Below are 26,319 nucleotides of genomic sequence, written 5' to 3' on the forward strand. Positions count from 1 at the left end.
CACTAGAGCTGCCACCCAGGCAAAAGAAAAATACAAGTGTATCACGTTATAAGGTGAAAGGTTTATTGTTCTAACAAGAGACTTTTCCTGTTTGTACAATATACTATCATGTTCGTACAATATAGGATCACGTTCGTACAATATAAATATTATATTGTACGAACGTGATAATTATGTATATTGTAATAACGTGATATTATGTTGTTCAAACGTGAAAAGTATATTGTACAAACATGATAGTATATTGTACAAACAGGAAAGGTATCTTGTTAGAACAATAAACCTTTCACCTTATAACGTGATACACTTGTATTTTTCTTTTGCCTGGGTGGCAGCTCTACGCTTCCGTACTACGCTTCCGTAAACTCTCATTTGCTGCTCTAAGTGACTTCAATCTCACTCTATCCTTTTTGTTTGTTTGTTTTTGTCCCCACTGAAAATTCCGATGTGAATGGTGTGTATATGCCATAATCAGCATGCAGGTTCCGTATAATTCAAACTGCAGATTCAGACTAAGATATCAGGGTAAATAAACAAAGAATGAAGGAGCCTAAATATTACCACACGTGTACCAGTGCAAGAAAATAAGGTAATTTCACTATTCATGAAATTTAAAAACAAATGACATGGACTGAGCATTTCAAGAAATGCAAATGGACAAATAGGTAACATCTAAAATAGAAATAATAATTATATAATCAAATAAACAACATAATATGATGGAGAGAACAGCACATTTTTGAATTGGAATTTGAGTGATAATAAAATTGCTTACACCATAGTTTGTCCAGCAGGTGGTGCTCTCTTTCAATCCTCAGATGACCCCTTAAAATAAGATTGGAGAACACAACACAAGTTGCCTCATTCACCTTTAGGCACATGCAGGTATTTGAATTCAGAAATATACACGTTGATCGGAATGTGAAACCATGCATAGATAACTTCTGGAGTCAAGTATATTCATGCCATCTCCTTAAAGGTTTTTCGTTTTCAAGCCAACTAATGCAAGCGCCCACTCCCTCCCCTCCCAGCGCGTCTTTAACCCCCCCTGAGGGGAAAAAAAAAGAAAGAAAGAAAAAAAAAGAAATGTGCACCCTGCGCCCCGTCCCTCCTACCACGCAGAACAAACGCTATATTCATCTGCTTGCTTGAGTTTTCCGTTGCTGAAAGTCCTTACAGGAGCTCCTGGGTACTTTTCCCCTCCGTTTTAGCCTGTTGAGCACAATGCCATTCACGCCACCGGGCGAAAACAGGCGAAGCTCCTGCTCCGTTTTCCCAACAATGTGGAGAACATGCAGTATTTTTTGCGCATGGACTCTACTGTTCTTGACAGAAGTCTGTGCGCAGTCCCAGCAGAGGTACTTATTTATTTACTTTTTTTTACCCCAAACTCAAATTTTCTTGAAATATTTATTAGATTAAAAAAGTAAGGATCCCATTTAGCCTTTTGAAAATCACCGTCAGATGACTGGAGTTGGAAGAATATTGTGCAGTATGGGCTGCCTCGGGACATGTGGCGAGGAACTGAATGCACTGAATCCAATGGATATTATCAACTTTGTTTTTAAATTTTGCTGTAATGCACCGTTATTATTTTATTTATATGTATAGAAAATAACTTTCTCCTCAGACCAATCTTTACATGTGGCGGAAACATCACAGGAGAGTCTGGAGTAATCGGGAGCCAGGGGTACCCAGGAGTTTACCCTCCAAATACCAAATGTGTGTGGAGAATCACAGTGAGTCCAGTTCTGTTTTTCATTCATAGCATATGATGACAGTGATAAAGCATTGTTCATTAAAAATAAATACAGTATGACAATCTTTGTCTTAGTCCAAACTCCTAATTTCCTTCTAAAAATAGTTAACCACAGCCGCAGTTAGCTTAGGGCAATCTTTGCTGAGTGGCTCTGTGATGTTTCTGTACTTTATTGCAGTGAAGCTGATGATTAGGTTGGAAAAACGGCATAAGCTGGGTTAAAATGCACAATTAGGTTAAATGTTTGAGAGTATTAAAGTAACAATATTCAGTATTTAGGTCTATGCTCTTTTGTTTGTTATGCCATCTAATAATAATAATAATTTAACTAAGCATTCTCCAACTCCCCACCCAGGTCCCGGAGGGCAAGGTGGTGGTACTGTCATTCCGCTTCATTGATCTGGAGAACGACAACCTGTGTCGCTATGATTATGTGGATGTCTACAGCGGCCATGTCAATGGACAGAGACTGGGTCGCTTCTGTGGAACGTTCAAGCCAGGAGCCCTTGTTTCCACAGGCAACAAGATGCTCCTGCAGATGGTATCCGATGCCAACACTGCTGGGAGTGGCTTCCTGGCTGTTTTCTCTGCTGCCCATACACATGAGCGAGGTAAGAAAACATGGGGAGAAGAAGAAGCTTGGGCATGCTTCCTCTTAACACAGCTGTCTTAGTCAAAGGTGCCAAGTTTGCAAGGGTAGCAGAACATCTTGCTGCTATCCAAGCATGTGGAGCTTCTGTAATGTTACTAAGAAGTAAATCTTACCTTGTTTGTATGCAGACACCCAGTAAAACAACAGGATGTATCCATTCGTGTAGTGCTCAGTAAGAGCAGGTCTGTGGGCTAAAAGTCCATGTGGATTAAAAGAAATCTGCTTTTTAACTCTTCTCGCACTGTGATGTGGAATTTCTCATGTTTTTTGGCTATTGTGCTGCAAGGCAAAGGTCAGAAATTTCACTTAGAGCCTTTAGCGTTTTTCCTCACTGGGCCATCTACTGTTTTTAGAAGTTTAATGTCTGGTTTTCTGTACCGTAGGAGCTGACAGCTGTAGTGGACAGTGTCAATTAACCAGTCAGCCAGGCTCTTATCCGCCGGCAGAGAGACTGTTGCTATCCTGTCTTTAAACATGGTTAAAACTCTGCTGCACCACGTGTCACCCATTTGTAGAGATTTGTTTTCTTCAATTTGCTAAATGTATTTTTTTACATGCTGGAAAGGCAGAATCAGTTAAAGTATATGTCATAAGGAAAGCGTGTTTTTAAGCGATTCGATCCTTTGAGAGTTTGTGTTTTTTCTGAACTGATGTTCCTCTGATGGCAGTTATTTTTAAACCCACAGATGACTAATGACAGACTTGCTTTTTATGGTGTTCATAATGACAAAAAGGCAGTGAGAGCCCCCAGACGCAGTTAATAACACGAGCACATTACTGACTCACCATTATAGCTTTTAAAAGATTGCTAAATAACATTCATTATTTCATTCAAGCAATAACAGGAGCAGAATTTAGCTAATTAATTGTGTAATCCTAGCACTAACTTCAGTCATTTCTCCTCAGGGGACCAGTACTGTGGAGGCAGGCTGGTTAAGCCCTCTGGGACTTTCAAAACACCCAACTGGCCTGAGAAGGACTACCCAGCTGGAGTGACCTGCTCCTGGCATATAGTAGCACCAAAGAACCAGGTCATACATTAAAATTTTTACTTAAAAAAATTAGTAAATGCAAATGTTTCTATCTGAATAACTGGCCTCAAATGAACTGAAATTCCAGGAGATTGTGCAAAAGTTTTGAGTCACTCCTAATTTCTTTATATTTTGCTTCCAAGGAGACACTGTCTTCTCAAGTGCTGTGTAGCAATACTTCTTCAGGCTTTCTGGAGGGTTTTCAAAGGCTTTCTTTGAACATTGGCTGCTTTTTCACTCATTTTCAGGCCAGTCCTTGTACCTGAACATTTTCAGGGGAATATCTTTGTTTGTTTGTTTCTTTATTAGGCCACAATATCTGTGCACCATTCAAATATCAAACACAGTTTGACAGGCAGAATATAGTATTTTTGTAACAACAGAGTGATTCCCAAAGAGTTTTTAGAGGAAAATTGTCATATCTTGACATGGTGTGTGATGTGTGCTTAGAAAATCTGAGGAAACTGGAGAAGCTATCCACAGCAGATAAACAGAGTTTTGTAAATAAATGAAGATACAGAAGTTTTTCATCTAGTCATTTTTCCGTGCATGTTTTCCCTCTATATCAATGATGAGTAAATGCCAGTGGCGGAATAACACTCTATTGAAATAAAACATTGCAAGTTACCTGAGCCGTTCTTTTAAGAAATCTCAGTGAGTCGCAGGTGGAGTATATCTTTTCAAAAATAACAGCATACACTTTAGTCAGATGATGCACCCTAGGGCCTGTTATAAGCTTCTGCTAGAAAAAAGAGGAATACTTTATAACTTGTCTCCTGCTGCAGATTATTGAGGTGAAGTTCGAGAAGTTCGATGTGGAACGAGACAACTACTGCCGCTACGACCACGTCTCCATTTTCAACGGGCCGGAAATAAACGATGCGAAGAGGATTGGCAAATACTGCGGAGACAGCCCCCCAGCGTAGGTGATTTCTGTCATGCTGTAGAGTTCATTTTCACTAAACCATCATGTGATTTCATCTCAGTTCATCCTCAGTCTGCTTTCCCGTGCTGCTCTGTAGGCCGGTGTTGTCGGAGGGGAATCAGCTCCTAATCCAGTTCCTGTCAGATCTCAGCCTGACTGCCGACGGCTTCATTGGGCACTACAAATTCAGACCAAAGAAATTCCCCACCACAACAGTACTGCCTGCAACTACCACACAGCCAGTCACCACCAGGCCAATACGTAGGTAGCAGCTTATATTCAATAGAAACCATTAAAAAACTTCTAACATCCACAGACTTCTAATATCTGCATTAGCTGATTTGACTGTATTTGCTTTGTGCTGCTGGATTCTTTGATAACGTGGGATTTTATCTCCTTCTTTCAACTTGAGAAGGATCTAAAATCTGCTTCCAATAGCAAATGTAGGCAAGAGAAGGAAAGAGCGAGGTGCTTAAGTAGTAGTACAGTGTGCTGCTTGTGGCCATGCATTCTGATACTGTCCCCACACATGTGGCTCACATAAGAGCAAATGCTCTGCTCACGTAAATAGATTATAGCAGTCAGCCAGTGAGTCAATAGAACATACTGGAAAGTGTAGTCCAATTACAGATGCAGCCAAGCACATGTTGTAACACAGCATATGCTAAAACTATGTGTTATGCTCATAAGACTTTTCTCTTGTGTAAACTGTACATAACACAAGGGGTGGGCGTGCGTCTGCACCTGCAATCACAGCTCATTTTCATAGTCAGACTCGCATTCCCACACATTGTTGTTTTTTTCCGTCACTCAGGCCAGGTTATTTTGGCGCCCCCCCTGCTATGATGTCATGCTGTGTCACTGCTTTCTGGTTGGCTTATCTCCCCCTCTCACCCGACTTTTCCCTCCACAGTAAGAAAAATATTTGCACAGTCACATTGTATTTACTTCAAGCCTCAGTTCTTTCCTTTATGGATTCTCTTCTATCTTTAACTTCAAAAACAGACGTTCCCTCGCCACATAATCGAGCTATTGTCTGTGATACTGACAGCCATCCATCTGTAGAGACATTTGTGTTACCAAGAATACTCAGTAAATAGGCTGCAGCAGAAGCAGATGGCAACATAACTTACATGCCCGCGTTACTGGCGGGCAAAATTACAGAGGCTGATTTTTGTGTGTGTGTGTTTCTTTTTCTCTCTGTGCAGCTCTGAAGTACTCTGTTGCCCTGTGCCGGCAGAAATGCAAAAGACAAGGAACGCTTGAGAGCAATTACTGCTCCAGCAATTTTGGTGAGAACATAAAAGCTTACTGTAACTTATCAAAAACCACATTAAGCCATAGTCACTAATAAATTCCAGCCATTTTTGTATCATTTAACATATCTGCTTTCACAAATACTAATCCTAAACAGCTTGAATTGCAGATTCTCTGAAGATATATATGAGTAGACCCCATGCTGACAGCCAAAACTCCCCTTAAGTAGCAGTTTATAGTCCTGATTATGTTGCTATCTTTGCTCTGTGATTGTTTTTCCCTTACACATCTCAAAGACTTCCTTGATAGCCTGTCAAGAAGTGAATGATTGCATACAGTAGGCCACGGTTACCTGTAGTCTAAACACACACTCATACTCAGCCACTGACTGTAGGCAAAGCGGCAATAAATGAAGGCGTTTATTCAGGCTCGGCAATCTGACACATGCGGTTTGTGTCGAGGAAAAGGGGGAAAAAAGGAAAGACGAGTGATGTGGCGGCGAATGCAGAAAAAGTCGCTTTTATGTGATCGGCGCATCTGAATGAAACAGGGAGACGAGACATGACAAGGCTGAAAATAGCTGGTCCAATCACTGCTGGTATTTTAAAATAATCAAATTATGTGGCATCTACACATTAAATCATCAAATACAGCTCGCTGGTTTATGTAACAGTAGCAACAGATATAATAGCACGACTAAAACAGGCAGTCCTCTGGCTAATTTCATCCCTGTCAGGAAATGAAACAGGCAGCATGTGAAGTCCAGACGCATTGGTACCATCAGGTTAAAGAATCCTGTTCATGCTGAATGAGCCGTGCCTCCTCCTCCACTCCACCGGCTCCAGTATCACTCAGCTGTCACTGCTAAACGTCACTTCTCCACCAGCCGTGGAAACAAACGGCAAAACTGTATGTTTTTCTTTTGTGAGAGCTGGTCTGTCTAAACAGGAAATGGCTGAAACTTCACCCCGCACACTGGTCGCATTGTTTAAGCAGAATCAGTCAGGAAAATAAACCTGGAACAAAGTAGCAAAGTATCTCTGCTCTGAGCAGTTAAACTGTCAGATGGTTTATAATGACGTTATCGCCTTGATTTCTTTCTGTCTGTGTGACACTAATGATGTCCCACGTTCAATTTCCTCTTGTTTGATAGAGTTGGAATTCTTTGATGTTGTATTAAAGGGAGCTTTTACCTTATAGATGGATAAGGAAGCTTTAAAAAAAAGGTCACAAGGGTGTAGCGCTCACAGCCTGAAAGGAAATGTATAGAGTCTATGCTGTTAATCCACAGTGACATTTTTAAAGACAGGCTGCACTTCAAAGAAGCGGAGTTGAGATGTAGCACGCACATATTGTTCACAGCTCTCTCAGATATGAATATGATAACCAAACGTGAATGTGAGGATGAGGGGCTAGTACTGGCAGTTGCCATAATTTATTAACAGAGGGATGTTCAACATAGCATTTCTGAACATTCTGGTTTTCTTTAGAAAGCATAAATAGTTTCTTTTTGCACACAACAATTTAATTAATTCATAGAAAACAAAACCCAAACATTTCTAGGGTCAGTATTATTATACAAACAGACTTTTTTATTGAGCCATAGCACAATCACTGCTGTGCAGTGATGTGCTTTTACTTTGTAATGCTCAAAACTTGTACAATCAAGTTAAAACCGAGGGTTATCTTCCAATTTACATAGAGTAGATAAACCTCAGCAAGGGTTTGAGCTATCACTTGAGAAAGCATGATGCCAAAAACAAAAGATATCACTTTAGACTTGAGAAAAAGAATTGTTGAGGCTCACTAAGCAGGAGGTGGATATACAAAGTTATCACAGTGTTTCCAAGTGTCTAAAACTGGAGTGAGAAGCATCATCAAGAATTTCAAAGAGAGCCACAGAGTACAGAACAATGTTGGCAGAGGTAAGAAGTTAAAAATTTCAAAGAATCTGGAAAGAAAAATAGTGAGAGATGTGCCTAAAGACCCCAGAACAAGTGCCAAGACAAAGCAAGACCAGCAAAGTTGGATATTATAGTCTGCACAAGGTTGGAGGCCAAGTAAAACTCCACTTTTTGCAGAAGAGACGCCTTTAAAGCAATTCAATTCAATTTTAAGGAATCAAATCACAACAACGGTTGCCTTTACATTGCAAGGTAAACCATACAATAGTACAGAGAATACAGTGAGAGCCCAAACAATCAGAGCAAAACAATATGAGCAAAACCTTTGGCAACAGTGGGAAAGAAAAACTCCCTTTTAACAGGAAGAAACCCCCAGTTGTAGGTGACGGGAAGAAGACTGAGGTACTGTAGCACTTGCGGGAGCCATTGCAGTTGTAGTTTTCTATACAAGAAAATGTATCTGTGGATTTTACATGTATGTATTCTGTCTGTATAGGCTTTTTTGGGGAGTTATATACACTATTTTTCCAAGAAATGTTTCAGTAATTTTTCATCTGCTTTTTGTGTTTACAACAGTGATAACTGGAACTGTTATTACAGCGGTGATTAGAGGTGGAAGTATGCACGCCACCGTCTCTATTATCAACGTGTATAAAGAAGGCAACCTGGCAATCCAGCAGGCAGGAAAGACAATGAGCACCAAGATCGTTATCCTGTGCAAAAAGTGCCCAGTTATCAGAAGAGGTGAGTGTACAGCGTAGAGATGAAATAAATTTTTCTCAGTGTCCCCGATATAATTTTTTCCCCCGGTTATTATCTGCAATATGATGACATTGTATAGATGCTGGTTGACTGTTTTGAATAACTTATGGCTCTGAGTTTGCCTCCTGTGATGCGCTGTCACTCTCAGTTGAGGCGTTAGGTGAGCGGCAGAACTCACTGTCCAAACAGTCAATTCAACTCTAAGTACTGTAAGTTTATATGTATGCATATAAACATATAGTATACAGACCTGCTGTGGGCAGATTCTCACATTTTGGCCTCCCTGAATGTCTCTGCCATTCTGCCACTGCATTCAGGTTTTTTTTGTGTGACCTCACTAGGCTTGAACTACATCTTCATGGGCCAGGTGGACGAGGAGGGCCGTGGAAAGATCGCCCCGCACCACTTTGTTATGGCGTTTAAGACAAAGAACCAAAAAGGACTCAACGTTTTGATAAACAAGCAGTGCTGAGTTCCGGTAGCTCTGGTGATCTTCTGTTAACTGGTCTGCTCAAGGCTCATCTGTGGATGGAAATTATTACATGAAAAAAACAAAAGCAATCTCCTTCTCAAGAACACAAACGAAGGATATGAAAACAAATCTGAATGCGTTTGCGGAGCTGCCGCTGCAAATCATGGAAACTACATGATTTATTCAGTTGATGGAAACTTTGTGTGTTCAGTCATTTTCCTGTCCAGTTACGGTAAAAAGAAAGTACATCCTCTGTCACTTCTTATATTTTATGTGTTAGGATAATAAATACATTTAACAAATCAAATTTATTTATTTAGCAAAAAACAAGTCAAAAGGTAGAAGCCACTTGTAGAACAGCCAATTTCAGTAGGTTAGTAAGAGTCAATAGCTTTAAGAACCTATTTTAGCAGCAATAACTAGAAATTAGTTGTATGACTTTTCAGTCTCACATCCTTCTGGATGAATTCTTAAGATCCTGTCCAGCACTGGACTTTGACTGGGCCACTGTATCACCTTGATTCTTTTTTTTTTTCAGCAATTCTGTTGTAGATTTGCTGGAATGTTTGGGATCATTGTCCTGTCCCAAGTTTAGTGAAAACCAAACAGCATATAAGCATGAAGACCTCATACAGGCTGCCAAGTACCGCACCATAGTGGAGGGGTGATGATCACATGACCTGGACACTGTGCAGTCACTGAGCTCACCGTGAGCTCTCTATACAAAAGGACGACCAGTTTCAGCCCCGCATTAGCTGTCAGAGAGATGGCCTCACATTTGACTGTAGAATATTTTGGGATACAAAGGAGCTTTGATATGCTGTGTGTGGTTTTTGACAAACGTGAGACTGTGGATTATGACCAAACACTCACTTTGGTTTCACGTGTCCAAAGCACATTGTTCGAGAAATCTTGTGGTTTGTTCAGATATAGCTTTCCAAACCTAAGCCATGCTTAAGTACTTTGGATGAGAGGAGGCTTTTGCCTTGCAACCCTTCCAAATAAGCCACACTTGTTCAGTCTCTGTCTAATTGTGCTACCATCCAGTTTACTGAGGCCTGTAGAGTCTGAGATGTAGCGGCCTGACCTTGAAGTGAATTAGCTGGGATGTCCACTCCTGGGAAGATTGGCACCTGTGAATATTTTTAATGACTGTATAGAACAGGGATGTCAAACACAAGGCCCGCGGGCCAGAATTGGCCCAGTGACCAGAATCAGCCTGAAAAGATTCCAATCTGGCCCACTGGCCGGCTTTGGAAACAAACACACTTACACACACAAAAACATGCATCCTTACCGTAGAGCAGCTCTCAGCAACAGTTTCTTCTCTAAGATCATCGCTGATGTCTTTCCTCTTTGGCTTTGTGTTAACACACAGCTGAAGACACCAGACAATAGAAAACTGCCAAAACTTGCGTGTCACATAGGGGCTCACACTCGATGACGATCAGTTCATCGAATGCATTGGTTAGCAGCTGCTTTCTCCTCATTGGCATCTTAACTCACATGTAAGCAGTAAGGGTGTACATACTGCTTCTGCATTTAAGGGTTAGTTTTTGTGTAATATGTCATGTTTTGTAGTCCATCTGAATCTGATTTTGAGCCCTGCTAAGGAGCAGGTGGTTTTTATTATGTCCTGATACATAAAACCTTAGAAGTCAAAGTGAGTGTACTTTACTTTTTTTGTTTGTTTTTCTTTCTCTCTCTCTCTCTCTTTTTTTTTTTTACGATGACTGTAAATTGGATGATTACAGAACAAACAAGACACGGAGAAATTCCCATCTGTCTTCAATTACTCGAGGTTTTCGCATTCATGTCATGATTCTAGCACAGGATTAAACTGACCCCAGTCACCGGTGTCTGAAATAGGCAGAACACCAATTTATTATAATGTTTCATAAGATAAACATTATTCATATTTTAAAAATTCGGTGTGCATGCACATCTGTTCTGGCATTCCATAGTGGCAGTTTTCCTCAGAGTATTCCATATTCTGCCTTTCAGTTTTACCCTTTGAGGCTCTTGAATACAATGTGAATAAAGGATGGGGCTGATGCATTAAATAAAGATGTCAGTTTGGCGGACCAGTCATTAATTTAACAAGCTTAATATCCACAGGGGGGATTTGTTGCAGCTATTTGTCGTAGCTTTAATGATGGTTTAGCACCTGCCATTAAATTCCCAAGTTTGGTTTTAATGGGCAGGTTTGGAAATGTTAATTGTGGTGATTTAATGTGCAATATTTTATACATGCAATATTCTTTCAGTTCTTCTGGTTTCACGCCAACCAAGCGAGGAGCTTATTTGCTGAAGCTTTTTTCTCGAGCATCATCGTCATTATGATATTTTCTTAGTGTCTTTTTTTAGAAGCAAAGGTATGAAATGAAAACTATTTTCTTATGGAAAAAACTTTAATAATATTATTTATATTTTATTTTTGTCATCTGTCCAAATAAAACGCTTTCACCACTTTAGATTGTTCCTCTTTTTGTGTAAGACTTTTCACCTGGGAGAATGCCACATAATATCGGGTCTGTTTAGAGCGGTCGAGGCAAACACGCTCTGCTAAGCATCAGAATGGATGAGGTGTTTGTAGCGCAACTCTCTCGTGGAGCGGACAGCTCGGGGATTGGCTGAATAGTTTTGCTTTCAGACCTGTTGCAGCCAAAACGAAAAAAGCCATGAAATATCCAGTGTGTGTTTTTTTCTTAAATCTTTATTTATCTATTGAAAACAATGGCTTTTTTTATTTACAAAAAAGGTTACATAGCTGAGTAATAGATAGGAGGCCTGAGTCTGGAGGCTTTGGTGGAGGATACATATTTGTCTAGTTAAGTTCCAGGCTTAAAGTGAGGTTTAATAGCCTCTGTGACTCAAAAGAGCAGAGTATTTTTTTCTTTCTTTCTATTTTTTTTTTTTTTTTTTGCACATGCTCGGGTCACACAGCAGCCCAGATAAACAAGAAGCAAAGATTTTGTCAAGAGGACAGGAGGGGAAAGAATAACAAGTCTTTTTTTTAGCTCCTTGGGTAGAACATGGCATATTTGGAGGTCCGGAAACCCAACAGGTCCCTCATCTCATTGCGAAACTTTGACAGGTCTTGGCGAAGGTCGTTCAGATTTTCCACCGTAGCCTGGTCTGTGCTTTGCATCTTCTGCCGGGTGGAGGTCAGGTAGCGGTGAACTAGACAGCACATGATCTTCTGGTAGTTCTCATCCCGCTTCTGCTTCAGGTTCTTCCACTCCTGTAAGGACAGCATTAACACAGAGGGTCATTTGTTGAAGATTAGAAGATGGGTTTGAATCAAACTTTTACAATATTGTTTATCTCTCACCTTCAGACTGTTCTGTCTCTTCACTTTGCCCTTCGAGGTGTGTGAACAGATCCACTTGCTCAGGCTGGTCACCAAGTAGCAGACAGTCTTTGGAGAAGGGAGGATGTTTAAGGGTGGAGGCAGCGTGCACTTGTCATCAAAGTAGCTGAGCCACAATTTGGCCCGGGCAAACTTCCACTCTTTATCCTCGTGATTCTACAGGAGTCCAAAAGCCAATAAGAACACTTAAGAACGAAGGAATGTTGGAAAACTTTCATGCATTTAAACTTTCACACACAGTTTTACAGGAGGAATGTTGAAAATGCAAAACCACCACACAGTGGAAACTTAGGGGAACAGATTTTTGTGAAAGATAAGTTGCACTTATTGCAATCGAAATCAAGCAGGCCGCAAAGAGCGGTTCCAAGGAAAGAAAGTAGCTAACATCTGTGGAACAATTCAGGGCTACTTTGAGGAAAATTAAACCTTAACAGTAAACGAAAACCGTCGGAGATTTCAATGCCAGGACAAATTCAAACTGCCCGTGGCAGCACTGAGACCATCAGCGCCAAAACTTATTTACACTTACAGCAATTTGCCTGAAGCTTTTATGGAGCATGGCCACCAGCAGCTTGGTCAGCACAATAACCACCACGATGTTGTAGGTGCCTATGATCATGGCGCCGACAAAAGAGCGCAGCTCCTCTGTGTAGCTGATGCGGGTGACGAAGAGTGCAACGTGTGCCAGGGAGAAGATGTACCAGAACAGTGCATAGCAGGTCCCCATAAATCTGCAAAAGAGACGAAGCTAGTACGTGTGCAGGTCAGGTTTAAACATACAACCCTGTCTCCAAAAAAAGTTGAGAAATAAATACAAACCTACATTTACATAAAAAGAGCTCCCTAGAAAGTCTTTCATAAAAACGAGGAAGGGTTCAGGACTCTTTGAAGCACTATGTGGGGAAATATTTTAAGAATAGCATTTCTTATTGTAAAAATGCTAGGGGGCATGCAGATTCAAGTACCTACATATATCACTTTATTAGAAGATTAAGAGAATCTGGAGAAATCTCTGCACACAATGAAAATGTCTGAAAACCAATATTCAGTGGTCATTATCTTTGGGCCTGCAGGCATTAAAAAACAAACACAATTCTAAAGTGCAACAATTAGTCAGTTTAGGGGTTGTTAACATGTGATTTAAGTAGGATCATGTGCCAAATTTTCTGAAATGTGTCACTTCAAATGCAAAACAATTTCTCCTTTGTTTTAAATTTTTTAACTGAATGTAGGATTTAAATGATTTGTTGTTAAGCCGCTCTAAACTGAGGTGTGCTCCGATGCACAAAATGTCAAAAGAGAAAAGCAAGCAGAGAGAGACATGAGCAATCTGACTGCTGTGCAGACTTCATTACACAACCTGCACATGACCGACTACTTCATAACTACTAATAAGATTTACAAAGCTTCCAGGGAACACAGATGTGCTTACTCATCTGTAAAAAAGGTGTAATGTGCACAATTACATAAAAGACTACTTTCAAATAAAAAAAAAAGGATTATGCGTCACGTAACCTATCAGTTATTTTTGTTTTTATACTTTTACATGAAGATGGAAGGCGAGGGAGAGTTTTCTTGTGATGCTTCGGATGTCTTGTCTCATCTTCACAGCTTGTGCTGCAATTTTCTCCTAAAAATCTGACTTGAATTGTAACATTTACAAGTTTTACTCTATGTATTGTATAGATTTCTGTGTATTTCTTGTATTTATTTAAGCACACTATTTGTACTATTAACATTTGTCCCTGCTTATGTTAAAAATCACTGTTTAGTTTCTGTCCAAATTCTGTCTAAATTAGTGTTTTCCATGTACATGAATTGAAGAATGTATGAGCTACACAGTGTTTATTTTTATAACAGTCCTTTCATATGCATTTGCAGTGCCTCATAGGCTTTTTAAACTATGTTGACTTATCTATTTTTTTTAGCTCTGAAGAAAGCACCCTTGTGCTTAGACTTCACAGTACTGAATAAAGCCTGTGCTGCATAACTGTTAAAGTGCTCCCACACTTTGCTGTCTCTTTCAATGTTATGATCTAATTTTACAGTATATAAAGATCATGTATGCATATAAACATATATAAAGGATAAAAACATATATAAAGGTTTTATATAACCTCCAACATCCCTCAACATATACACTAAACAGTCATTGACGCCATCGCTGTCCAAAATGACAGAATGAGGTTTGCCCATACGTGTGGAATGCGTCGTTGCTCTGCTGCTCGCAGAAGATGCCCCCGCAGTCCTTGGGTGGATTGTTTTCCTTATCTTTCTGGTCCTTTCCATAGAGCTGGGTGAGTCCAATGGTGAAGGAGAATAACACAAGCAGGAAGAGGCCCAAAAACTTTCCAAACTCCTGCAGCATTTGTCCCATGGAGATCTAGCGAGAGATTAACATTTTCCCGTTAATCTTGTGCTGCTTGCTCTAACAGCTTTCTCAAAGAAATCTCAATAATCTTCATCAGCCTTTAAGCAGCTGGATTGGATTAAACTTGACTCTGCTTAATGTCTGATCTGAACAACACTGGCCTGAAATGAAAACAACCAAGATATTGCAGTATCACATTCTCTGTGCTAACTAGATCTCCCTTTAAAACACCAATCAATCAAGTTTATTGAAAGTCTGGGTAATGCTAGAGACTTAGAAGATTTGATAAACTAGATTTTCTATGTTCTCTAATCAAATAACTTTTGTGCAACTGGACTGTGATATATTAAAAGCCCAACTACACATTAATTAGACACACTTACAATTACAATATATTAGAGTGCAACTCTCTGATTTTTAAAATGTCACAGAAAGTGTAAATTATGTAAAAGTAACACTGTAGTACATTTAAATTCAACAACAGTCCAGCAGAATTCGTTTCTACTTTGTATACTGAATTTTTACTCTAGTACTTCTTTTCAAAGCCATTCAGACTTTAGAAAGACGCATGCTCGCACTGCTTCACCACTCTCTGACCACTCTTAGCGTGTTTTTTCACCCATGTTCAGATTTAGTAGTGGTTCCTCAGGGAAGAGGAAGAAAACCTACTTATTCTGGCTGCTAGAGTTCTCTCAACCTACCTGAAGAAACACAGAGACAAACACGGAGGAAGCCAGAGAGAGGACGAGAACACAGAAATCTTCTTAAAGCATTGGAAACCCACTATTTACAGGCTTGTGCCGCATATCTGTTTATAAGGACCTCGAGATGGTCAAACAAGGTCAGAACACACTCCTACCCTTGCAAAACACAAACACATATAAAGTGTCCAGTGTAAGAGAAAACCATTCTGGCTGCATGACGAATCATGATGTTTGATGAATGGTGAGTACAGAGTTTGTGCTGGAACCCAGGGAGTCTATTTGAGAAAGTTTGGTCTGTTCGGGTGATTTATTCCCCCAGTGTATTCATCTGCCACTTTGTACACATCTGATTTAGGAGATGTGGGTGCTCCCTGCCTGACAGATATCCTAAACTGGTTACTGTACAAACAGAACAGAAATATAGCAGGGTATTACCTCCTCACCGTGACTGGAGGAGGTCTAATGCATACCTCAAATAAATCTAACCAAAGATACTCAATGCAGCACTGTTAGATAATGAGAGGAAATTTTATGTTATTTAATTTAGAGAGTGAAAATTAAATGCATCTATTTATCCATCCATTTTCTCAACTGCTTGTTCAATTTTGGGTTCCTGAGGCTGGAGCCTATTCTAGCTGTCACAGGGGAAAAGGCAGGGTACCCTCTGAGCAGGTCACAGCACATCAGAGGGCTGATACAGAGAAACAGGCAGCCACTGAAAGCCCACATTAACACATACAATCAATTAACAATTTCCATTCCACCTAACAAATGCATTTTTGGAGTGTGGCAGGAAGCCAGAGTGGGCACAGGGAGAAAATGCCAACTCCACACAGTCTGGAGATGTCCACGACATGGAAGTGTATGAGGCCTCATTTAGTCAGGTCAGGATTCACCTACTTCACAGCGGGCAGAAGACTATGTTGGTGGGTCTCTACTGAGTAGCCAATTCAAACTGCCATATACCATTCTAGTTTCAATAGCAGTCTAGTTTCAGTAAACACTGACATTCCCGCAACAAAAACAGCTTTGCAGCTAAACCAAATGTAGTAAAGTAAATAAAAAGGAAGCTACAGCTTTGCTGTTGCTGGATTCATCCTGAGATTTGTTCCTGTTGATTTCACTGCAGAAACTGTGAAATCTGTGCAGCAGCTCAGCTGTTTTGGGCCCAGAAAACTGTTAATGTTAAATATAGTGTCATGAGTGACCCAGGGTCCATGAACAGTTATGGACTTTTATATATCTTGTAGATATGTGTGCTGCACTGTGCTGCTGTCCGTGTGTTTTTTCTATGCTTGTGTGATAGGTGTGTGTGTGTGTGTGTGGCTGAGTTCTGGGGTTCAGTCAGGCCTGGTGGGTGTGGCCCTGTCAGGTGGCTGGCCACACCTGAAGATCATCACACACACCTGGAGCTGATCAAGCCTTAGGTTTCCTTAATGGAAACAGAATCTGAAAGTATTTCACAAGCTGTACATTTAGGAGACAGACTCAGTTCAATTTAATCCTTGCTTACAACATCTAAAGTTAATCCGTATACATTTAGCATGACTTATTTCTATTTCTCTTACACACACTCAAATAGCCCAGCTGACTCTCAGTTAGCCTATGGCACATTAATGATGTCAGTGAGGTTAAGTCTGGGCCGTGATAGACCCACACCACAGACGCATACTCCCACTTTCAGTCACTCTTTCCAAACTCAGTTGGGGGCAATACCTACCGGAAATATGAGCTGGCCTCTTCAGGGCGGACAGAATGAGAGAAACATTCATTATTCCAACCCACATAGTATTGACTCACTGTCTGTGTGTGTGTCCATGCCTGAGTACGACTGGACTGAATCCTAGCATGCCAGATATCACAGGAGTGTGGAAATGTGTGGGTGCGTGTGCATTAGAGGAGAGGTGTGTCTGCCACGTGAGTGCGAGTACGGCTGCGAACACGCCAACCAAACCAAACCAAGTGTATTTTCAAAGCTGATTTTCCATCCTGTCAAGCCAGACAGTTATGTCACAGAGTGAAGAAGAAGGGCGAGAAGAAAAAAAACGAGAGTGAAGCAGGAAGAGCGTAGCTGAAAAATGCTCATTAAAAAGCTACAGAGCACCCTGACTGTTTTATAAGTCAACCACAAACAGCACCTCGAAATAATGACAGGAAGGACTGACCTCACTGCGCACCTCAAGAGTTCTTTACGCTTTAAAAGTCACACATTGGGAAAAATGAACCTCACGTTTGCTAACAAAAATTCAGATAATGGCAGGCTTCATGATTTCCCTCTGCCAGCTGGATAATAATATAAAACCTGATATGATAAAAAGGGACATCTATGGCGCCTGAGTAGAAAATATGCAAAGCAGACTTCTGGCTTCTCTGAAGCTACAAAGAAATCTCCAATATTCAAATGAAGTCATTTTGATTTTTTTTTAATCTTCACAGACAAAAGTAACACTACTTGGTTAATAACATCTATAACCTTTTGCAAATGGCAAGAAAATGCAAGCTAATTCTAAACTAATGTTTGGCATTATAAGCTAAAACAGGCTAATCAAGAGAATCCAGTGCAGCTTTTCCAGGCTTCGGGAAGCTTAGTGAATATTTTTCACTTGGATATTGAATATTTTCCACAGTGCTCCATTGATATATTTTCTATAAGAGATGTTCCTTGTCAGAAATGTCAGACAATAAATCCAATTTTGATTTGAAAAGAAAAAAAAAACATCCCACAAGTGTATTTAATAAGAGCTTCCCTTCTCCGCTCTGCATTTATTCCCATGCAGCCAAAATCGTATAGATTGCACATACTTAAATAAATCAACTGTGAAGGCAGTCATTCATTTAGATGATAGCAGTATGGCGATGTACATGGTAAATAAGCTGCAAATCCTTTTTCAGTTTATCATGTGCGCATTATCAGAGCAGAACACATTAATCTGCTGCCTCACTTCACTGTGCTTATACTTAATGCTTATGATGATGGTTATGCTGAGCACAGCTGGTGTGATGCTTAGAGTTGGCTCGCCCTGCAGTGTTCACATCCACTAACAGAGGAAGAGAGTGGGTGGTGTGTGTGTGTGTGGCGTCCGGGACAAAGATAAAATAAAGAAATAAATAAATAGGCGAAGCAGTTTTATAATCATTGCATAACTATAAGGCCATTTTTTTCTCATTAAAGGGCTTTACAGATATATCACTTAAAACCCTCAGGGATCGCAGTCATATCTCGTTGTTGCCTGCTTGCACTGAGTGAGAATCAAGCCTCTCTACAAAACACTCACAGCTACTTTAATGTATATTCCAACTGTTTTCCTACCTGTAGAGGGCCCAGTATGGAGCTCGTGGTGTACATGAAGAAAAGTCGCAGGTAACTAAGAACGTTGGCAAAGGCAAACAGTCCCTCGGCCACCAGGATGGGATGGAAGGCATCCCAGTCCTTCCTGTTCTGCTCCTGATCTTTAAACTGCAGATCAAAGCAAAGAGATTCAGAGAAAGATACATATCTGAATGTACTGTCACCGTCTTTAAATGTCATAGAAGGCATTATTTTTCCAAAGGACAGCACTATGCAAGTCTTGAGCCAAGTGGAGAAGAAAAGAAGTATTTATATAATGCAGATGAACAGTTCTTAAAAAAGAGGAAAACATCCAGCAAAAGACCTAAAACAGGACCTTAATCTACTGGACCATTTACTGTTAGCCAAAATCTCATCAGAAATGGCCCCAATGAAAAGTTGGCTGCCAAGACACCATTTTTAAAGAAGGGAGTAAACGAATACCTGGGTAGGAAACCCACATAATTATGAACTGACCTCCCTTAAATCAGACCTCAACATAATTGAAGCACTGTCGGATTGTCTTGACAGAGAACAGAACAAAAGGAAGCCAACACCCAAAAGAAGAGCTTTGAATGTCCTTCAAGAAGCCTGGAGAACTATTCCTGAAGACTACTTAAAGACATGAAACGAGAACTCTAAACAGAAGTTAGACCTCTATTTCAAAACTGTTTGGCTGTGTGTGGTCTGTGCTCCGTTTACTGCCTTAGGTGAGGCACATTACACCTTTATCAGTCTTAATGGTGCATTAGAAAGCTCAATTCCTAGAATAGCTTTGCCCAGCTTTCAACTTGATCTGAGATCTAATTGAAACAACAGATGAAAACACCTCCCTGGAGTGTAGCGTTAATATGCACAAGCGTTATTCCACGAAACCTTAAATCTAATTATCTATCCATTAAATGTAAGGAGTGTGTGCTATGTGTCTGTACCTTGCTATGAGCAACAATCTTCAGAGCAAAGGTGGCTAAGTAGAGGGAGTTCATCACAAAACTCAGCTGGTTCCTAGACTCTTCCAGAAAGTCTTCCAGCCCCTCATACCACAGACGCTTCACATCTGACCACACCATTCCTATAGGGGGGGGGGGAAGAATCCACCATTACCACGTACACACAGACGTATACACACACACCCACCACTGGAAAAAGGATGTCATCCACAACATTTTAAAATCCCTTCAAGGCTCAGCCATCAGTCATCTCACAGAGAGAGCCCGGGGGAAACAGGAATGTGTGAGACACAGAAATCAAGAGATTAATGTGCTGAAAATGTGTCATCTGTGGGATTTAGGGAGGTGCGTGGAATTTAATTAAGATGGGTTAGCGTCTTTTTGTGTTTAAATGGTATTTCATCAATTCTAAATGTACAAAAGGAATAAAAAAAATTACTCCAGGTGCAAGTTAATGTTCAGTCGGATTTTCTTATGCCTTGATTCAGAAACTGTTACAGTTCTGAGTTTCCCATTAACGTGAGGCCTCTGGCCCAGGGGAATACCAGGATGGAGGGAAGAGGAGAAAGATGATAGGAAGAGGGAAAGCAAACAATGGAGAGGAAAAAGAAAAAACAAAAAAGTGTTGCAACTCTAAGAACTCCCCTTCCCATTCTGATAACATAAGGCAGGAGGCTGTCTGAGAACGGTAACCGTTAGTAATCTCATTCCTCTCATTTAACTCATCTTGGGTGACGTGTTGACGCTGCAGGGATACTGTACACCATTGCCTCTCGCCTTGGAGTTTAGGCTGTTTTCAAAATGACGCAACCATTAGAAAAAAAAATGCAAAGTTTATCTTTGATGCTGCTCTTTTGCAATGCTTAAGGAAATGTTCTCCCTCTAGTGGGCTATTGTAGCCCATGGAAAACCCTATTACGCTTCTTATCTAATGACTGAAAAACTCATGTCAATCCTGCAGTGTACAAACTAAACTGACAATTACCCCACAGCACAGCACAACACTTTATATCATTGAATAATAGATGTCAATTGCTTCTAAATCCTTTCACATCCCATCACATGAAGTTACTGGGAAGATTTATTAAAGAAAGAGCTGAAACCTAGATGCTGTGGTCGTGATGCTTTGTCTCTGGTGGAAGTGGCTCGGATTTTTTGCAACAATGAGACAAACATGCCTACTGCGGAAGCAGAGCCATTAAAGAGACTAAACAGCCGTGTTAATGGTTTCTTGGCAGAAGGGTAAGGTAAAGAGGCAGAGTCAATTTCCAGCTGTCACTATCCGCCCTTTTTCTGAAAAGATAGCTGGTGTATGTGTGAATATGTTTCCACGGCTGTGTGTTGAGTTCATTGATACCAGCACTCAGAAGGGCCACAGGGGGGAAAGAAGAAGCTGCAGTTTCTTTTCTATTGTGCTCAATTAGAAGCAGGGCTGACGGATTTAATCCGGTCAAGCTGGGCTTTCTGTCATTTGGTGTAGAAACAGCCGTTTGTCATGTAATGCCTGATGTGATTATGGACACGGGATACTGGACTTTAGCCAGATCATAACAGGAAGCGCTCATTTTCACTCAACCATGCCATGTTACCGTATTAACCTTTAGTTTGTGGGACTGGGTTTTGACTCTAGTTCTAGTTCCTTAAAGTGCATTAGGAAATAGATAAGTATTAAATTATCAAAGCGCTAAAATATATAAAGCACAATAACTACATATAATGCATGACACGCCTCTGGAAACAGCATTATGCGTTATTTACGGGGTAAAAGTCTGACCTATGATCCAGAGGATGAGCAGGTAATCAATCATCTCAAGCGCGGGCCCCATCGTGTTCTTCTTGTTCTCGTTGTAGACCAGAGAGTACAGGTTAAGCAGCAGCAGGAAGGTGAAGTAGGAGGCGCTGTGGATGATGAACTTAACGAAAGGGGTATGGATTATTTGGCCAACACGGGAGCGTGGCACCAGAAGGTAGCAGACAGAAAGGAGAGGCCAAAGCATGGCCACGCTCAGAACTGTGGCCATTTTTAGACAGGTGTGCTTGCGTCGGTAGCTGGCCATCTCTCCAAACCAGACAGTGTTGAGGAACTGCTGACAGTTGGACTGAGCCACAAACTGTAAAAGGGACATCAAGAGAGAACGGCAGTTAAAGCATCGGTGGACAGATGTTTAATACGAAAAAAGAAAAACTTTACGAAAAATCAGCAAAGTGAAGAAAGAGTTCAAGATTTCGTGAGAACAATTCTTAGGTTTCTGGGCGCGGGTTTGCTTTGATGATCATTTCACTGGAATAAATATGAAGCTACAGCCAGAAGATTAGCACAAAGACTGGCTCAAGAATAAATAGCTGTGTGATGAGCTGTGGATAGCTCCAACACCCAACCTGCTTCCCCCTGTTTATAATGTAAGCTCTACTAATCAGTTGCAGACTGCAATTTAAGATTTATCGCACAAACACGACAGCAGCATCAATCTCCTCTTCTAACTTTAGGCAACAGAACCAATAAACATTTCTTTTTTAAATTTCTGATACTCGTTAGGGATCGTCACAGGAGATTATCTGCCTCCCTCTTACTCTATCCCTAGCATCCTCTTCTGTCACATCAGCTCTCTGCACATTCTTCTTCTTCTCTGTGGTCTTCTTCTTCTCTTCCTATCTGACAGTTTTACCGTCAACTTTTTTCCAATATATCCACTATGCCACCTCCTCACATGCTCAAACCATCTCAGCCTTTTCTCTCTAACTTTGTCTCCAACAACTTAAGCCGAGCTGTCCCTCTGATGGACTCATTTCTAATCCTCCCTCTCTTCATCACTCTAAATGAGCATCTTCAGCTTGGCTTCCTGTTTTTTTAGGCAGTGCCACCGTCTACAAACCACACAACATAGCAGGTTTCACCACCAACTTGTTAACCTTCCCTTACGCTCTTGCTGCTATAATCTGTCACAAATCAGGGCAGCCATTCTAACAATAAATAGGAGGTGGACTCATTTGTTATTAGTCACATTGCCCTTTTGCCCTCTGTAGAAACCTTATGAGTGTCTTCAGCAGTAAACAGTATGTTACTACCTGCCCAGTGATGTATGCAAACCTCTTTTTGGTTGTACTTGATGGCCAGTTTAAGTCGACTGAGATTCATGCGCTCCTCCAGTAAGCCTCTCTTGTCAACATGATCCTCGGTGGATGTGTGGTTGAGAATCACTTCTAGCTCTCGAGAGTTTCGAGCCTGAGCCAGCAGGTCTTTGGCAAACATCTTGCACTGCTTTGCCAGTTCCTCATAGTCAGTTCTAGAGCAAATAAATTAGATCAAATAAGAGGATATTAAAAGGTTAAGATTCTTATCAATCTCAGGCTATAAAAGAAAGGATTTACAGCATCGCTATATGTATTTACATCTGTTTACAGGCAAAGAAATTGGATTAACGCTCTGATGCATGTGCAGCATGTTGACTCTACCTGAACTCCACTTCAACGAGACTGAGCTCCTTTAGGTCTGCGCTCAGCTCAAAGGCCCTGAGTATGGGATCTTCCTCTGTCAGCATGATGAGAGAGGGGCTGGCTAGGCAGCGGTAGATGTCGAGACGGAACCTAACCCACCACCATCAACAGAAACGAGGCGGTTAAAACCTCCCCAAAGGGGATAGGTGGAAACATGACAGACTTGTGCAGATGGGAGAAGAAATAAGGAGAAACATTCAGTCCTCTATCTGTTTCATTTATACCTTCTTTCACCTCTATGTTGTTTGGCAGCCAAACTGCAGAGTGATTCATTTAGTGTACTGTGTGGGAGGCCACACTGCCCTGCACAGAGAAAATAAAGGCCCCTGCGGAAGAGATCAGCAAAATCTCATCTGCAAGTCCGAGAAGGTATCAGAAACCAAGTACTCCTTCTTCCCAGAGGAACTGCTGCTGTTTTGCTGTTTTCCCTTAAATTAGAGTTTGTATTGATTTTGTATTTCAGTAAAATACCAATACCGACTCTCTACAGCTAGATCAGTCGAGCTTGACAATAACAGAGAAAATCAGGAGTCCTCTCGGGGACAAGGAAGATACTTTGGGCATTCATTGGACTGTAAAAAATGGCTAAAGAATTCCTAAAACCCAGTGTGTTGATTAAATCATCGACTTCTAGGAGCAGCAGACTGGATTTTCAACCTAATGCTGCCATCGAAACAAGAGGCTGCAATGTTTCACAAGAGCCACTTTACTTGGAGCAAAACTGGGTTGATTTGTTGGGTCAAAACAATCAAAACATCACCTACAAAACAGAAGTGGTATTGACTATTCCAATTTAAAGTAATTGAGCAAAGAAATAGTCCGCTGGTGCTCTTAATGCACTCGTCTGCACAAAGTCAGTGCCACTTAAGTATTTTGTGAGCTCTAGTTAACTGTACCTGGAGTGGCGTAAGCTGTCCTTCTTGTTTTTAACGTTGCAGAGCGTGCACTCACAGCCAACAGCGTGAGGCCGGGGGAGAGAGATGTCCTGCTTGAGCAGCATGGTCAGGATCTCGTAGTTGTTCCTGTGGGCTGCCAGGATGACTGGAGCCACATCCATGGTGGTGGAATACTCTGGATTCTGGATGCGCTGCATCAGTTTCTGACAAGAGCATGGATTAAAAAAAAAAAATACTGTAAGTGAATTATAGAAATTGATAAGCAAGTTTTTGCCTTAATGGTGTTTCTTTTCTTGAAAACGAGTAATAACAGCAGACTTACAGCAATAGAGGGCTTAGAAGATCTCCTTGGCCTGTGGTTAAGGAGAATGTCCACGGCTCCTACCACCTCTGAGTCTATGGCCACCAGCAAAGCGTCTGTTGCCTACACAGAAAGAAATGCACAATTTTAGTGATGTAAATGATGTCTTGTGTATATTATTTTACCCCTAGTCTGTGCTTGCTTGTTACCTGGCAGCCATACTCCAAGAGCAGCTGAAGGATGTCCAGATTCTCGTTCTCGATGGCGATGGTCACTGCATCTCGGCCCAGCACGTCCACACTGTTGATGTTGAGCTCGCCGTGTCTGTTCTCCTCCAGCAGTTTCTTCACCATGTAGTAGTCACCTGAGAAGCAAGTCAAGGACAAAGCAGCACATCATAAATGTGATCCACCTTGGCAAGTTCTCACAAAGGCGGATCCTTTGAAGAAGCGAAACATTAGTGTGAGCGCGGTGCCAAAACGACACAAACACACAGCGCCGGTTATCAGGCGAGCTCTTTCAGAGAACAGGCTCAGATCCAGCGGCAACCCTTAATCTTGTGTAACAATAACATCTCCCTCAAAGGACAATTTCTGTTGCTGGGCCACGTTTAGGGAGACTTTATATGGTCACAGTGGCAGTTATTGGCTTAGCACACTTCTGCCTGTACAATGTTCTTAACTTATCAATGAAATATTCTCACGCCACGGGGACTAGTTGAGAAAACCCATGCCTCTTTGTTATTTTACACTTACACTGTCTACGTCTTGCCTTGCTGGCATTTAGCTTGTTTGCATTAACTTTCCATGTTGGGGTTTGTGAAAAGTCAGGAGACCAGGGAGAGAAACTTAAAGTGGAGCAGACATTTAACTATTAACTGCCCCTTGGGCAAATTACCACAGTATCCAAAGTGTGGGCAGCTGTGAGTGGCATACACTGGAGTGGGGGGATCTGTAATGATTGAGTAGTTTGCCAGCTGCTAAATGAGCCTGTATGACATCTGCCATGCTGTCACTGCGTGTGCGCTCTACCTCCTACATGAGACATGTAGCTTCAGCATCCCTAATGATCACAATAACGAGCTTCCTTCAGCTCGTAGTCACGTGTTGCACGGACATCCCATTGCATTGCAAACAGGGAACAACAGCCCAGATATTAAATTAGACGAAACAAGAGCCAAACCTTTCTCGCATGCCAGGAGGAAGAGTTTCTCGTCCAGAGTCGTCTCCTCTTTCACTTCTCTCACGTCTTTCAAGGCCAGGAATTTGTCCGGAGAGGAAGCGTCCGTGCCATGGTACAGAGCTGCCATTACGACGGAGAGCGAGTACGGCAAGACGCTGATGTGCATCCCACTAGAAACCGACGACCATTACACGAGAAATCCCGTCATATGCGATGACATGCGAAGAATGCTTCTGTAGTTGCGCAGCAGAGGTTTAAAGCGGCCGACTTAAACCAGTGCCAGTAATCGCTGGCATTACCGTCCCAGCTCCGGTGCGTTCGCTTTTTCCCTTTTTTCGGGGTTAAAATATCGCCTATTGTAGCCCTTTTCGCACCATCGATCTCAAACGTGGGGTTAAAAAGTGTTCACGGCGACGGCAAGTAGACGAAACAACGCGGTCATTTCTCGCGGCGTGTTTACAAGCACCATCTTCTCACTTGCATCGCAGTGGTCCTGATGCTGCTGGCGAGGTTTGCACTGCGCATGTTTCCTCCTCCACCTGCTTGATCGTTTCGCAGGCGCAAAGCCGTGATTACGTAACAGTGCATCTTTGCCGTGTACAGTACACTGTGTAAATTCACAGCGTGTGAGCGTTCACTGTGACAGTGCATGCACACGTGCTGACTCTGAAGCATGAACTACACACATACAGTATGCTAAGCGGTAAAGACTGGGAGATAAACAGAAATCAGCAATGGCTGTGGCTCCTGCTCAGGTCACTTCCTGCAGTAATGTGAAAGTCCTGATGGAAATGCTGTGTTGGGACATGCATGGGTGACATTCAGTGCACATGGATATGGATATGGCGGCATATGGGCTCATATAATCCGTGACAGACTGTTAGGAAATACATCTGGTATCCTGATTCAGTGAAATCTCTTTATAATTATGCTGAAATGTAAACGTGTCTGTGTTTA

The 26,319-nt window shown here is 41.4% G+C and overlaps 2 protein-coding genes across 2 annotated transcripts; one reads left to right on the forward strand and one right to left on the reverse strand.

Annotated features, from left to right (window-relative positions):
• The first annotated feature begins 1,024 nt into the window (after window positions 1-1,024).
• On the forward strand, window positions 1,025-11,236 carry pcolce2b (procollagen C-endopeptidase enhancer 2b). Its single transcript, XM_085287050.1, has 9 exons — window positions 1,025-1,358; window positions 1,631-1,739; window positions 2,115-2,370; window positions 3,318-3,442; window positions 4,228-4,364; window positions 4,465-4,628; window positions 5,576-5,659; window positions 8,105-8,272; window positions 8,632-11,236. Exons 1-9 carry the CDS (start codon window positions 1,225-1,227, stop codon window positions 8,760-8,762), a joined length of 1,308 nt encoding a protein of 435 aa, XP_085143176.1. The 5' UTR covers window positions 1,025-1,224; the 3' UTR covers window positions 8,763-11,236.
• Window positions 11,237-11,254: 18 nt separating this feature from the next.
• trpc1 (transient receptor potential cation channel, subfamily C, member 1) lies at window positions 11,255-25,907 on the reverse strand. The gene is made up of 13 exons (XM_085287047.1): window positions 25,363-25,907; window positions 24,390-24,544; window positions 24,202-24,303; window positions 23,880-24,082; window positions 22,942-23,073; window positions 22,577-22,772; window positions 21,263-21,599; window positions 19,471-19,610; window positions 18,521-18,667; window positions 14,334-14,518; window positions 12,665-12,866; window positions 12,097-12,291; window positions 11,255-12,006 (listed from the first exon to the last, which is right to left on the reverse strand). Exons 1-13 carry the CDS (start codon window positions 25,526-25,528, stop codon window positions 11,779-11,781), a joined length of 2,388 nt encoding a protein of 795 aa, XP_085143173.1. The 5' UTR covers window positions 25,529-25,907; the 3' UTR covers window positions 11,255-11,778.
• Between the last annotated feature and the right edge of the window lie 412 nt (window positions 25,908-26,319).

Source organism: Mchenga conophoros, linkage group LG9, assembly GCF_057382185.1.
Source record: "Mchenga conophoros isolate Kocher_MC1m ecotype Shallow Benthic linkage group LG9, M_conophoros_male_GT1.1, whole genome shotgun sequence".
NCBI classification, from domain to species: domain Eukaryota; kingdom Metazoa; phylum Chordata; class Actinopteri; order Cichliformes; family Cichlidae; genus Mchenga; species Mchenga conophoros.